The sequence below is a fragment of the Emys orbicularis genome, chromosome 1 (genome assembly GCF_028017835.1).
Source record: "Emys orbicularis isolate rEmyOrb1 chromosome 1, rEmyOrb1.hap1, whole genome shotgun sequence".
Lineage (NCBI taxonomy): Eukaryota > Metazoa > Chordata > Testudines > Emydidae > Emys > Emys orbicularis.
This window is the reverse complement of record NC_088683.1, coordinates 164,606,434-164,619,464: the sequence shown is the minus strand read 5'-3', so window position 1 is coordinate 164,619,464 and position 13,031 is coordinate 164,606,434. Positions and strand designations below refer to the sequence as shown.

Sequence of the window (13,031 nt, the reverse complement as noted above, 5' to 3'; positions counted from 1 at the left end):
AGGGAAGCCTGCTTCAGAAGCCAGTTGGGCTTTCTGGCAGTGTTTCACTCTTCCTGTGCTTATCAGGATGACCCAGAACTGGGGTGACCAGATAGCAAGTGTGAAAAATCGGTACAGGGGCTAGGAGGTAATAGGCACCTTTATAAGAAAAAGCCCCGAATATCAGGACTGTTCCTATAAAATTGGGACATCTGGTCACCCTACCCAGAACTAGCATACAAGGCTGGACTTTTTGAGATGGTTGCTAAGGAAAACACCTGGTTTTCAGTGAAGCCCTTGTTTTACCAAATTTTGTTCTCATCTGGGGAGACAAAGGTTTCCAACTACTTGCTTAATGTCACACTGTGGGTTGTACTTTGGCTCCCACTTGTTTCTACCTTGTGGCTCTGACCACTGATAAGAACCCTTTTCCAAATGTGTCCCTAAGGGTGATGGGTGGGATGTGTATCACGATATCAAGTTTCTGTATAATCAGTGAGGTTAAAGGTCACCTAGATGTGCCTTCCATCATGGCAGTGACCGCTGTGCAGCCACTAAATCAGATACATCTTCCATGAGGCCTTCTCATTGGGATATTCCTGAATCTTGCTGTAGGGCCCTTAAGGGTTAAAGGCCTGATTCAACTCTCATTAAAAGAGTAGATAGACTCCTTCCCATTGATTTGAATGGGAGTTGGTTAGAGCTCTCTAGGAATTAATTTTTCCAAGCCCCTATATTCTAACACAGTTTCCTTGACTAGGGTGGAGTTAGGGTGACCAGGCAGCAAGTGTAAAAAATTGGGACGGGGGTGGGGGGGTCATAGGAGCCTATATAAGAAAAAGTCCCCCAAATCAGGACTGTCCCTATAAAATCAGTCACCCTAGGTGGAGTTAATATTTTTAGACTGTATGTTACAAAACAGTAGGATAGAAGATTGGTACCCAGGAGTTATTGCCTATGGCATAGTGTGACTAGTACAGTTCTCAAAAAACAACCAGTGCGCATGCTAGTTACAGAAACCATAGCAGAAGCAGAGCTAGCTGAATAAGCAGGTCCAAATTTTCATAAACATTTTTGTAAAAAATAATTGTCCTTTTTGGGGGGGTTGCGGGAGGGTGGAGAAGGAATTTGAAAGATGAAAATTTTTGTAAAAATATCTAACTGGCTCCGGAGATGGAATTATCACCAAAATGTTATTAGAAATTGCTGGTTGAAAAGCAAGTAAAAATGTTCACAAATATTTTTGAGAAATTTCTTCCTTTTCTGCCAAAATTCAATTTTTTTCAACCACCTAGAATTCGAACGCTGCTAGCTTACAGCTCTGGCTTAAGCAGAGCTGTAGCTAGGATGGATTTAATTGTCTCATGGAGCAAGAACCCCAGCTAAAGAAATAGTGACATGCAGCAAGATTTCTTGTTCAGAGCTTTTTCTGCTGTATTGTATCAAATCCTTTAGCAACCCTTAAGGTTACATTTTGGTAGGTTATGGATGAAACTCAGCTAAGTACGAAGCTGATCTGTTATAAAAGAGATGCAGTCTTTTTAGACAAGGCATTTCAAAAGGGTTTTTAAAAAAATATTATAAAAGCGAACCTGCCCCACACTTCTTTCCTAAAATCTCTTTTCTCGGGAAAGTCCCGTGGTGTGATCCTCTGTGTCTGTTCATCAGCATGACACAAAATTCTCACTTTCCAATAAATATGCTTTGTTTTTCTCCTTGGAAAAAATATATATAAAGTGTTACAATGTCTATTGTACAGTTTGTGTCCTGGCTACAATATGAGGTCCATGGCTGAAAGGGTGGGGGAAAGATTTTGTTTTTTGTTTAATGCAAACAAACTGCAACTGGTGATGCCCTCTGGTTACAGGGGTTAAAAAATATAAAGGAGTCTTTACTGTTTAAAAGCATCAGTGCTACTGGTTTGAAATATTTCACTTAAAGGCTTGTGGATTTTCAAAACGGCAAATACAATGTTTATTTAGGCCCTTGACTGAATACTGAAAGAAAGAGGCATGGGCATTTAGGTGGCTTGAGAAGAATTTCCATGTCTGGCCACTTGCGGCTTGAACAGCTATTAGGATGCAGGCAAGAGACAGCAGTCAAAGGTTAAGTTGCTCTTTTTAGTATGGGTATCCATGGTGGTAACTTTCATGGTGACGGTAGTCATCTTGGTAACCTTCCTGGTATCCCTGGTGATAGCTATGGTAACCATACCCACCATACTCATCTTCTGGGCATCGCATGCCAAGTGATTGCTGAATTGCCATTTCCTGTCGCCGGAGCTGCATGGAATCGATCAAATCATACACGATCACCATGGACCACATTGGGGAAGGGTACCAGGATTTGACGTTTCCATCTTTCCCAACCAGAAGCATGGAGAAATATTCAGGGCTGATTTGGAAATAATTGCGGATGTCTTTCACCAGGTTAGCAGGGACATCTTCTCGCTCCACATTGGAGCTTCCTAGAAAAGGACAGAATCAGGAACAATGCTGGTGTTTTGGTTGCCCAGCTAAATGATCATTTGGAAAGTATGCCCTGTGGCCTTTTCTTCCTATTTTACTGCCCTCTGTAAAAGATCCTGGTCAATGTAAGGATCTCACAACCCTCCTCAGCAGAGATTGACTTCAGGACCTCCTGTTTCCAAAAACACAGGTCACTGTCATGTGAGCAGAAGAAGAATTTATTTGTTTCAGTAGGGTTTTATTTGTTCTGCAGGCTGTAGCCAACAGAGGGTGATATAATCACACACTCACGCACATGTCTGATATTCCATGCAATTTTGGGCAGTGGTTATATACCCCAAAAGAGAGCAAAGGTGGTGAGGTTCCTCCCTGTTTTCACCTCTCCTTTGGTGGATGTACTTAATAGGGTTACGTAGCTGAAAAGCTCCCTGCCTCCAACATGTGCTGTGGTAGTGAGATCTCTAGTGCAAGGCTAAACCCGTGTGGGCCTTGTGGCACTGAAGGAAGCAAGGAATTGATGATGAAAGGAACCTTGAATGAAGCCAGAGGCCTACACATGAGAAGTAGCTGTGACTGTGCTTTATTAGCTTCCCCTTAAACCTTTATAGAAGGTAATGGTATGGACACCCCTTTGGCGTGGGAGGGGGCGAGGAGAAGAGTGCATTTGACCCACTCTATTTTGACTTCAGTGGGAGCTACAGACATGCTGCACCCAGCCCCGTCCCTACCAATTATGGTGCCCTACACAGCCCGAGCGCCCCCCTCCCGGGCAGAGGGTCTGGGCTGCGCTCAAGGCCTGCGGGGCTGCGGAGGCAGGAGGTGTGGGGGCTGCTTTGGGGGCCCCCACAGGCACAGAGCGGCCCGGGAGATTAGTGGGGGGCCTGGCGCCAGCATCAGGAAGCGGAACGACCCATCCCCAGCCTGCTCTGCTCCCCCTGCCCCAGCCGTGTCGCTCGGGGGAAGAGGCTTGGGGGAAGGGGTCCACCCTCCCACCCCCCGTGCACTCACCGGCAGCAGGAAGCGGAGCGACACAGTAGGGAGCCAGCGGAGTGGAGCGGGCTGGGGCGCTCTGCTTCCCGCCACTGCCGGTGAATGCAGGGGTAGGCCTGACCCGTGCTGCCAGGTCCCCCCGCTAATCCCTTGGGCCGCGTCTGTCGCTGGGGGAGGAGGCTTGGGAGAAGGGTTGGGGGAGGGGCGGGGCAGGGGCAGAAGGAGTTGTCCTGGGCCCCGCACCCCCCTAGGAACGCACAGTGGGGCCAGCTTGGGGATGGGGCTGGCGGCCGGCGCTGCCGCATCGAAGCACGCAGCTGCATAGGGCACCATGAAATTTGGGGCAATTTGGTGCCCCAAATTTCATGGTGCCCTACGCAGCTGCATATTCTGCGTATGCCTAAGGATGGCCCTGGCTGCACCTTTCAGGCTCAGGCCCATCATTTTTATCCTGGCAGTATCTCTTAAACAGGAATGTTATGAAAGTTAGAAAATGTGCTTTAATTCTAGTCATATCTGTGCCTCTTACCACCCTTTCAAGCAAAGGTCCCAGTTGCCCCTTAAAAACACACAGTGCTGTGTATGTGCCCTTCATGAGCAGTCATTAAAGACTGGGAAACCATTTCTCACCATTGATGGGATACAGTTCTAAGACACCACCGATCTCTTCCCCGAGTCCTAACAGCTTGAGGATAGTTATGTGGCGCAGACCTGCAAAGGAACGAGAGAGGCTTTGGGTGACACCAGATCTTTCCACTCAGTCATGGACAGATGTTATTTTAACTGTCCAGATCCATGCTTGTTTGTTGGGGTCCAATCCCATCCCTCTGGGCAGGGACTGACACTGATTTCAATAGGAGTGCTGCACGTGAGCTATAGACTGAAGCAACCGTTCTGATAGTCTAGTCTGACCTACTGCGTAACACAGGCCATAGAATTTCCCTGAAATAATTCTGTGGCATGGTGGGCTTAATCAGGGGTTGGAATTTGGGGCTAAACTAATCCATACAGGCAGCGTGAAACTTACGTTGTGAAAGCAGAGACACAGGAGCATCCAATGTGGTTCTGCTGCGTGGTCCCCAACCACAGAGGGGACCGGCACACTGGGGAATTGCATAGGCCAACTCTGTGGGCATAACTTCCTTTTCCCACACAATGGGAGGTGGGTTTGGGGGTGAAGGAAGTGGGGTGGGTGAGGTGCACCAAGAGGGACACATGGCAGGTGGATGCTACTGCAGTAGCGGTCATGGAGTCTCCCGACGTGTGCATGGATGGTTTCTTCAGAGGCTGAACGAAGGAGCCCTCTTGTCCCAGGCCCAGCCTTTTAAGTTGTTCCCTAAATATTCTGCTAATGTTCTTACACTTGCATAAACCAGAGTACAGAATAGCTCCTGCACATCTCTGGTCAGGTATACATAACAATAGCTCTGTACTTGTGTTTATTGTTTGACTCAGAGAGTCTTTTATGAGGTCCAAACAACATGTGAGTTGGTGATCTTGTATTAGTTCCACCACCCAGGAATTGAAATGCCATGGGAAGAGCAGCTCTCATGTTGTTTTGGCCTCCACCATGGCTCTACTCAGTCAAAACTGCCAACAACTAAGATCTGCAGGATTTTGCTCTAAGTCATTAAAAAAAACAACAACCTGTGAACAAAGTAAATATAAACAAAGACAAATATTAGAACCTCAGCTCACCCTGGCATAAAGCCACTAGGGCATTCGTGTTAAGGCAGGTAAGCTGGGCAGATGCAATTTACTGCTCACTTTTATAAATTGCTCATAATTTCCCCAAATTAGGGAGCATACGCTCTGCCCCTTGGCTTTAAATGCATGGATTGTGAGCAGTGTTCCCTCTAATTTTCCCCACACATGTGCAGAATGAATTTTGTATGTGCACCAATATGGAGGTGCACATACAAAATTCATGTGGTGGGGGTGGGGCCGAGGGGTTTGGAGTGTCAGAGGGGGCTCAGGGCTGGGGCAGAGGGTTGATGTGCAGGGGTGTCAGGGCTCTGGCTGGGAGTGTGGGCTCTGGGGTGGGACCAGGGATGACGGGCTCAGGATTGGGGCAGAGGGTAGGGGTTTGAGGGCTCTGGCTTGGGGTGTGGGCTCTGGGGTGGGGCAGAGGGTTGGGGGGCAGGCTCTGGGGTGGGTCCGGAGATGAGGGGCTCAGGGCTGGGGCAGAGGGTTGGGGAGGGGCTCTGGGGTGAGGCTGGGGCAGAGGGCTGGGGTGTGTCGGGGGGTGAGGGCTCTGGCTGGGGGTGCAGGCTCTGGGGTGGGGCCGGGGATGAGGGGTTTGGAGTGCAGGAGGGTGCTCCAGGGCTATGGGGGGGAGAGAGGACTCCCTCCCAGCTCTCTCTCCCCCCCTGCAGCAGCACCTGGGCTGGGGGGGGAGAGGTGCCTCTCCCCACTGCGGCAGCTCCGGGGCTGGGGCCGGGGGATAGGTCTGGGCCAGGGCTGGGCTGGGGCCAGGGTGCCCCGGCCACGCAGGTCCAGGGCTGAGTTGGGGCTGGGGGAGGGGCACTGTGGCTGGTCCCGGATAGGCGGGTTCCCTGAGCGCCTGTGCGGTGCTAAATGTGCTGCTGCGCAGCCGTGCAGTTTACAGGGAACTTAGGTTGTGAGGGGCAGGGTGAATAATCTCAAGTGAAGAAGCTGTAGGGTCTGGTAACTGATCAGGCAGCCTTAGAAGTGTCATGTTGATCTCCTAATACTGGAAGGATGGTCAGAGACCATCACGAGGTGCAAAGCAAAACTATGTTACTGTATCAGACCATGAGTCCAGTATCCCACCCACCCCCACACCCCCGCCATACCAGATCAACCCAGTGGTCCATCTAATCTCATAGCCCTCTAGGGGAGTGTCCTGCCATGCTGGATCAGACCATTGGTCCATCTTAGTCTGGTATCCTGCCTTTGGCAATAGAAGTATCAAAGAAGGGAAAATCACCCCCTTCTAATTACTCCTGACCAGTTGTGCAACCCTGCTCATGGGGATGAAAACTCCTTCCTGACCCATGGAGCAGTTGTTGGGGTGAGATTCACAAAGGTATTTCAGGTACCTATCTTCCATTGAAATCAAGGGGAGTTAGGTCCCTAAATATATTTGTGAATCCCACTCTTCGTGCCTTGATGCATGAGATTTTGTTACCTTCGTTTGCAAAAAATCTCAGGAGATCCAAAGAGTAGTGAGAGCTTTATTTTAAATCAGTTGAAAGAAATGAAGAGAGAACCCCACCAAATGCATGAAAAAGTCAGCATGCAGAGAATAATGTGCTTATTCATAAGATGTACAGTGGCAAACTGTTTGGAGGTAACATAACCTGTAGCCCTCAAGTGGGAAATTACTACGTGGATCAGATTAAATCAGGCGTCCATTTTTTCTTTTTTAGACAGAGGATTGGAATGTTGTCTTTGAGAAAAAATCATGGAGACGCACCAGGGTCCCAGTTAGTGAGGCACCTCTTTCTATACTGGGAAGAGTCCTGGAAGCTACTATTTTAGTGACCCAGAGGCAGGATGCTTGGAAATGCACAACTTGATTTAGGATATTCAACCATGGCATGAGGAAAAAAGGAGGGTCATGCCTTATTAACATTCTGGAATTCCTTAAGGATATCCCCAACAAAGGGAAGAGAGTTAAGTGAATAGTGGCTGTATGCAGATCTTCAGAAAGTATGTGACAGGGTTCCACATCACACACTAATTTGGTATCAAGGGAAATGGAAGTGGCTGAGGGTGTGTATTACAGTGAGACTGCAATTAAGAGAGTGACTCTGTAAGGCCTGGTCTACACTGTGGGGGGATCGATTTAAGTTATGCAACTTCAGTTACGTGAAAAACGTAGCTGAAGTCGACATACTTAGATTGACTTACTGTGGTGTCTTCATTACGGTGAGTCGACTGCTGCCGCTCCCCCATCGACTCCGCCTGCGCCTCTCACTGAGCTGGAGTGCAGGAGTCGACGGGAGAGCGCTCGGGGATCGATTTATTGCATCTAGACTAGACACGATAAATCAATCCCCGCTGGATCGATCGCTGCCCGCCGATCCGGCCGGTAGTGAAGACATTGACATTGTGTGGATCCCTGTTTATTCAGGCACCAGTGACATTCAGTGAAACAGTTGGAGACTTCTGCTACAGTAGGCATTCCACTACATCGCCATTCAACAGGGAAAAAATCTAGCCCTTGTCACTACAGCTGCACAGAAGACTCCAGACAGTGTGGAGCTATGATGCATGGAGGAGGCTACGCACCAGAAAGCTGGGCAGTGGTGTACTTGCTCCATTTACATGGCTGGTAGGGGTAGGACAGGGAATAGGCAGAGCTGAGGGAGCCCCCACTGCATGGATCCTCTAGCTCTTCCTTTCCAGTAAGGGCTATAGGCGCCCTGAGGGCTCTTCGTGCTAAGGGGCTGAAGTGGCCTCCATGAAGATGCTTTACATAGTTGGGATGAGGAAGGAAAGAAGAACATAGCTCTCGCCATCTTTCCATGCAGCTCCTTGCTGCCCATCCTGGCTCTGTACTGGGCTGATGAGTGGTTCCTATAAGCACAACTTGCTTATACCACTAATTTGCTGAGCTGTGACAAGAAGATGGACAAGCCCAGGGCTGTTCTATTGCTAAAATGCCCATCAGAGAGAGAGTCTGAAGGGGCGTAACTCTTCCCTAACCTAAATGAGGGATTTCAGAGGAGGGATCAGCATCCCCAACGGTATGCTTGGGTGGCAGCGGTTACTACGGTTCATGTCAGAGGTTTGTCTTCTTCCATTCCTAGCTGGGTGGATTCGGTTAAGTTTTCAGTGGGACAGACCTCCTCAGACTGTCTGGGTTTAGATCTGAGTGAAGGAATCCATCCCCAAATGGCACTCCGGAAGGATGTGGTATGGGGAGCAAGAGCGTAATACAGTCTGACTTACCAAAATTACAGGCCTGTCCACTGAGGGCAGAAAGCTGCTGGGAATAGGCCCAGTCCTCGTCGTTGGGAGCAGAGATCACCAGCAGCCTCCTCCTCCATCGGAACCTGGAAAGAGATGAGAACACAACAGAGAAGCATTGTTCTGTGCTGCCTCAAGCACCCTGTGCATTGTTTTTAATTGAGGGGTCAGAGTAGATATGGTATTTCACAGCCTTCAAAGTGCTTTATGGAGCAGCCAAGGGGGCCCATTGGACGCTACTGTGACTCACATGATGCACAATGCATCTTGCTCCTAAGGGAACCACAATGCATCATGGAAGATGTAGTCTGACCCAGGAGCCTGGCCCTTGAAGCTTCCAAACGGCAACTCCGATGAGGCACTACAGCACCGTAAGTAGTTCCTATTCAGTTCCACAAAATGAACTGACCTTACCTGAAACAATGTTTCATTTCTTTTTTTTTTCCTGATGGAAAATTGAAAAATTTTAGCAAATTCAAAACTTTCTGAAGGATTTTGATTTTTGCAGAAATTGCTTTTTTTTTTTTTTTGGGGTCAAAACATCATTTTGAAGGAAAATTCCCACCCATCTCTAGTGGGGAAGCATTTTTAAAAGGTTTGTTAGTGTTAACTTAGGTGCTGAATGTGCTCCCCTAACTTGCTTAGGGGGGTTATAGAACTATAGAAAAACAGCTTAACTCAGCTTTCATTATTGCTCCATAGTTCATATTTGGGGGTATGTCTATACTGCAGCTGGAGGTAGGTTTGGTAAGCTAGTGTGCTTAAAAATAGCAGTGGCACTGGCAGCAGCATGGGCTAGTTGCCCCGACTACAGTCCTATCTGAGACCCTAGGTACATACTTGGGTGGCTAGCCCATCACACTGCCACAGCTGCATGTCTATTTTTAGTGCACTAACTTGATCAAAACTAGCATGTGTATGTCTACCCAAGTTGGAAATTACACCACCAGCTGCAAAGCAGATGTCGACTTTGAGAGCTTAGAGGAGATGTGCTACAGCACTGATACTCAGACTGCGGCTTTTAACCACAAGTGGCTCTTTAATGTGTCTCCTGCAACTCTTTGCAGCATATAATATTAAAACACTGTGTGATTTAATTATTAACCAGTCTATGTTATTAACCAATCAGGATATTTTTACTATGTTATTAAGCTATCAACTTGCACTAAGTGATTAACTTATTTGTTGTGAGAATAATATATAAAAAACTAAATATTTCCCCCATCATTCGCACTACTGTGGCTGGTTTGGGTAATGTTCATTGCTAATTTGACTCCTGAACACTGAGGTCTGCGTATCGCTGTGCTACAGGAAGCAGGGAAAGAAGGCAAGAGATGAAGAATGAGAAACAGGGGATGGGCAAAGCAGCTTAAAAATAAACCCAAGCTCTCCCCCCACACTCCCTTCTCCAATTTAGATTTGAATCTAGAACCAAATTCAAGCCATATGTTTATGAAGGTTCGCAAATGTTTGGTCAATGTTTTCATTCATTATTTGTATTCAAATTAGAGATGGAGCCTGAGCTGCAAAGTTTGTATCCAGACCTGAGTTGTCTCAAAGTTCAGGTAGTGTTCAGATCTAGGACTTTGGTTCATCCCATTTACAGCTGGGATTCTCCATTAATTTCATAGTGTGGCCCACATCTTAATAAAGGGCTTATCTCCTCCGCTCCTGTTTGCCATGATCACCTCCCCCCAACATTCATGAATGTACAAACCACCTCCCCCTCCCATTTATGAGTACAATGTCCCCGTGGCAACTAGAGCAATTTCTTCCTTGGAAAAGGAGGATGAGAGGAACGATGGTCTAGTGATTTAACGTGCTGACTTAGGAGACATGGGTTCAGGTCCCTGCTCCACCCTGGCTTTCCTGTGTAACCTTGGGGTAAGTTATTTTAGTCTCTCTCTCTCTCTGCCTCAGTTCTTCATCCTGTATAATGTGGGTAATAGCACTGCTCTACCTCAGAGGGGTGTTGGGACAGTAAATGTGATAAAGACTGTGAGATGCTCAGATAGTGGGGTAATGGGAGCCATATATATAGCTACGAGAGAAAAGTATTGAGTGTACTCTTGGCTTCATTTTAGCAGTTGGAACAAGGAGGAGCCAGCACCATGTGACTAGCCAGCTCCCTGTGGACCAGAATCAGGTGTTCCACAGACCAGCGTTTGGGAACCTCTGCAGTAGAGGAATATAGGCTAGATGTAACTTGAGGGTCCAGGTCTGAACACACTCAATATTTGGGGGTGCTGGATTTAGGAGTTCAGTTTCATCTCTAATTCTCATACCTATGTTCTTCCCAGTTCTATCCAGGAGTGGAAGAGGATAAAGCCTGATTTCAATTTTGCATATCCAAACATCTTGACTAAGCATCTGAATTTTGCATGCTCAGCCAACTTGACCCTCCAAATCTCAAGATCTTTACCCATTGCCATCTCTAGTTAATATAATGGCACTGGGAATTGTATTGCAGACTGGGACAGAAAAATCACCATAGAATTTCTCACAATACACGTTAGCTTTCAAGCTGTTCTATGCTGCTAGAAGAGCTCCAACAGGTTGCAGTCATACAGTTTGTATATGGATTAGAGCTGCTCCTTCTAACGGAACATTTCACTGTGAGGACATTTCACGGGGGGAGGGATAGCTCAGTGGTTTGAGCATTGGCCTGCTAAACCCAGGGTTGTGAGTTCAATCCTTGAGGGGGCCACTTAGGGATCGGGGGCAAAATCAAAATTGGTCCTGCTAGTGAAGGCAGGGGGCTGGACTCGATGACCTTTCAAGGTCCCTTCCAGTTCTAGGAGATGGGATATCTCCATTAATTGTTTTTTTTTTTTTTTTTTTTTGACCACCTGGCATTGTCCTATCCAAGAAGGGTGGTGACGGGGAAAGATTTGTAACCAGTCTCAAAAACCTAAATGAAAGGTTACTTAGTATTCTAAAACAACACTTTTCTCCGTAAAGGTGCCTCCCCATCCAAAACTAATTAGGTTTAAAAGAATTCACAAAACTGTAGGGATATTTTTGTGCCAGGAAATGCTCTTTTAAATGGAGGCAGATGTTGCTATAATACATAATAATAACAACGGTATTTACTTTGAGCAGTATGATACAAGCCTGTAAGACATCCCAAAGCTTCAAAACCTGTCAGTGTCGCCATTCACAGGTAACTCTGAATTAGTTGATTGTCTTTTTGAAATTTTTGAGCTGAGTCCAAAAAGAAAGGTCTACGCGCATGGTAATTTTCTGGGGAGGTTCTAAGTAGGCCAGTGCTTGTGTCACAGCATGGCCTTCTGGGACAAAAGCCAGGATTTTTGTTGGGGCAGGGAGTTGCTGTTGTGACTTTTTTATTTTAAGTAAAAAAACAAGTTACATTGTTTTTTAGGCTATTGATGCCAGCTGATGAAGCAATGGCTGAGTTCCTCAGCCATATTGCATAGCAAAGAGATGCAAGCCAGCTCCTGACTAGCTGGTCTGCTGATGAGGTAATGGCCCTGCTTCCCCACCCAGGGCCATTACCTCATCAGCAGACCAGCTAGTCAGGTAGCTGTAGTCTTCCCACTGCCTTTAATGGGCTTTGGATCCGTTTCCCCATGGAGCACGGTGAAGAAATCGAGGGCAGCTCCTAACCAGCTGGTCTGGTGGTTTGGCAATCAATGGCCTGACTTCTTCATTCCAGTAAGACTGAAGAGAGAGATTCCTGGGAGGGAGCCTTAAGCCCTGAAGAGTGCCCTGCTGGCAGGAGGAAGCCTATGTGGGAGTGCGTTTGCGGAGTGAAAGAAAGGGAAAAATCATGTCACCCTTTTAAAAAAAAAATCCAAAAATCTCCTTTGTGATATTTTCAAAACTTAACATGGGAAAAGCCCCATCCTAGCTATAAGTAGGGGCTTAGGATGGAAATTTTGGATTAGATTCTGCTATGGCACCTACCCATGCAGTCACATGGACCAAGGTGTAAATCAGGCTGGAATTTGGCTCATAAATGATGAGAGCCTCCTGCAGGAGTTGTTTATTTAAGAAAAACATTCACAACGTTAATTCATAAAAAACAGTGGGGGCAGAATTGGAGCAAGGCCGGAGGGAGAAGTTCTACAGGAGACGGAAGAGTAGCCGCAGTTCTGATGCACAAACATGTCTGATACACTGAGTCCCCTGTTCCCTTGGTCTTCCATCCAAGTACCGGCCTGACTCAGCCCAACCCTCTGGCTCTGCTGGAATGAATCACTCACTCAGCCTATGCTGTCATCGCCAGTGTAGATGTTTGGGGATGGACTTTACCAAGGAACCGGTACCATGAGCCTTCAGCTGTGCAAGGATGAAGATAATTGACAATACAGTGCTTCCCACAGTTAGTAAGGGACTGGCACCCACATACCCCTTCACCAGGGCCTTATTTCTGATAAGCAGCAGGCCTGGCATTTGGAATCTGAGAAGCCTCCAGGCAGCTTTGTATCCAGACCTTCAACCTCTTTTCCCTACAACCACCCTCCATTCTCTACATTAGTCTGCAAGGGAGGTCAATGGTCTCAGTCCGGTCAGTGAGCTCAGACAGCATAGTCAAATATCCTGTGTTAAACTGGGACTGCCCCCCCTCCAAATGGACACTCCCCACGAACATCTGTGGGTTTCAAGGGTTCCCAAAGACAGCTCTGACTAGTG

The 13,031-nt window shown here is 47.3% G+C and overlaps 1 protein-coding gene across 1 annotated transcript in view; it reads right to left on the bottom strand.

The window, feature by feature from the left end:
* Positions 1–2,099: 2,099 nt before the first annotated feature.
* CCDC80 (coiled-coil domain containing 80) overlaps positions 2,100–13,031 on the bottom strand; it is a 29,222-nt gene continuing 18,290 nt past the window's right edge. The window contains exons 5-7 of the mRNA XM_065423464.1: positions 8,358–8,461; positions 4,068–4,148; positions 2,100–2,446 (exon numbers count right to left, since the gene is read on the bottom strand). Coding sequence (XP_065279536.1) covers positions 2,100–2,446; positions 4,068–4,148; positions 8,358–8,461 — 532 coding nt within the window. The remainder of the gene's footprint in view (positions 2,447–4,067; positions 4,149–8,357; positions 8,462–13,031) is intronic.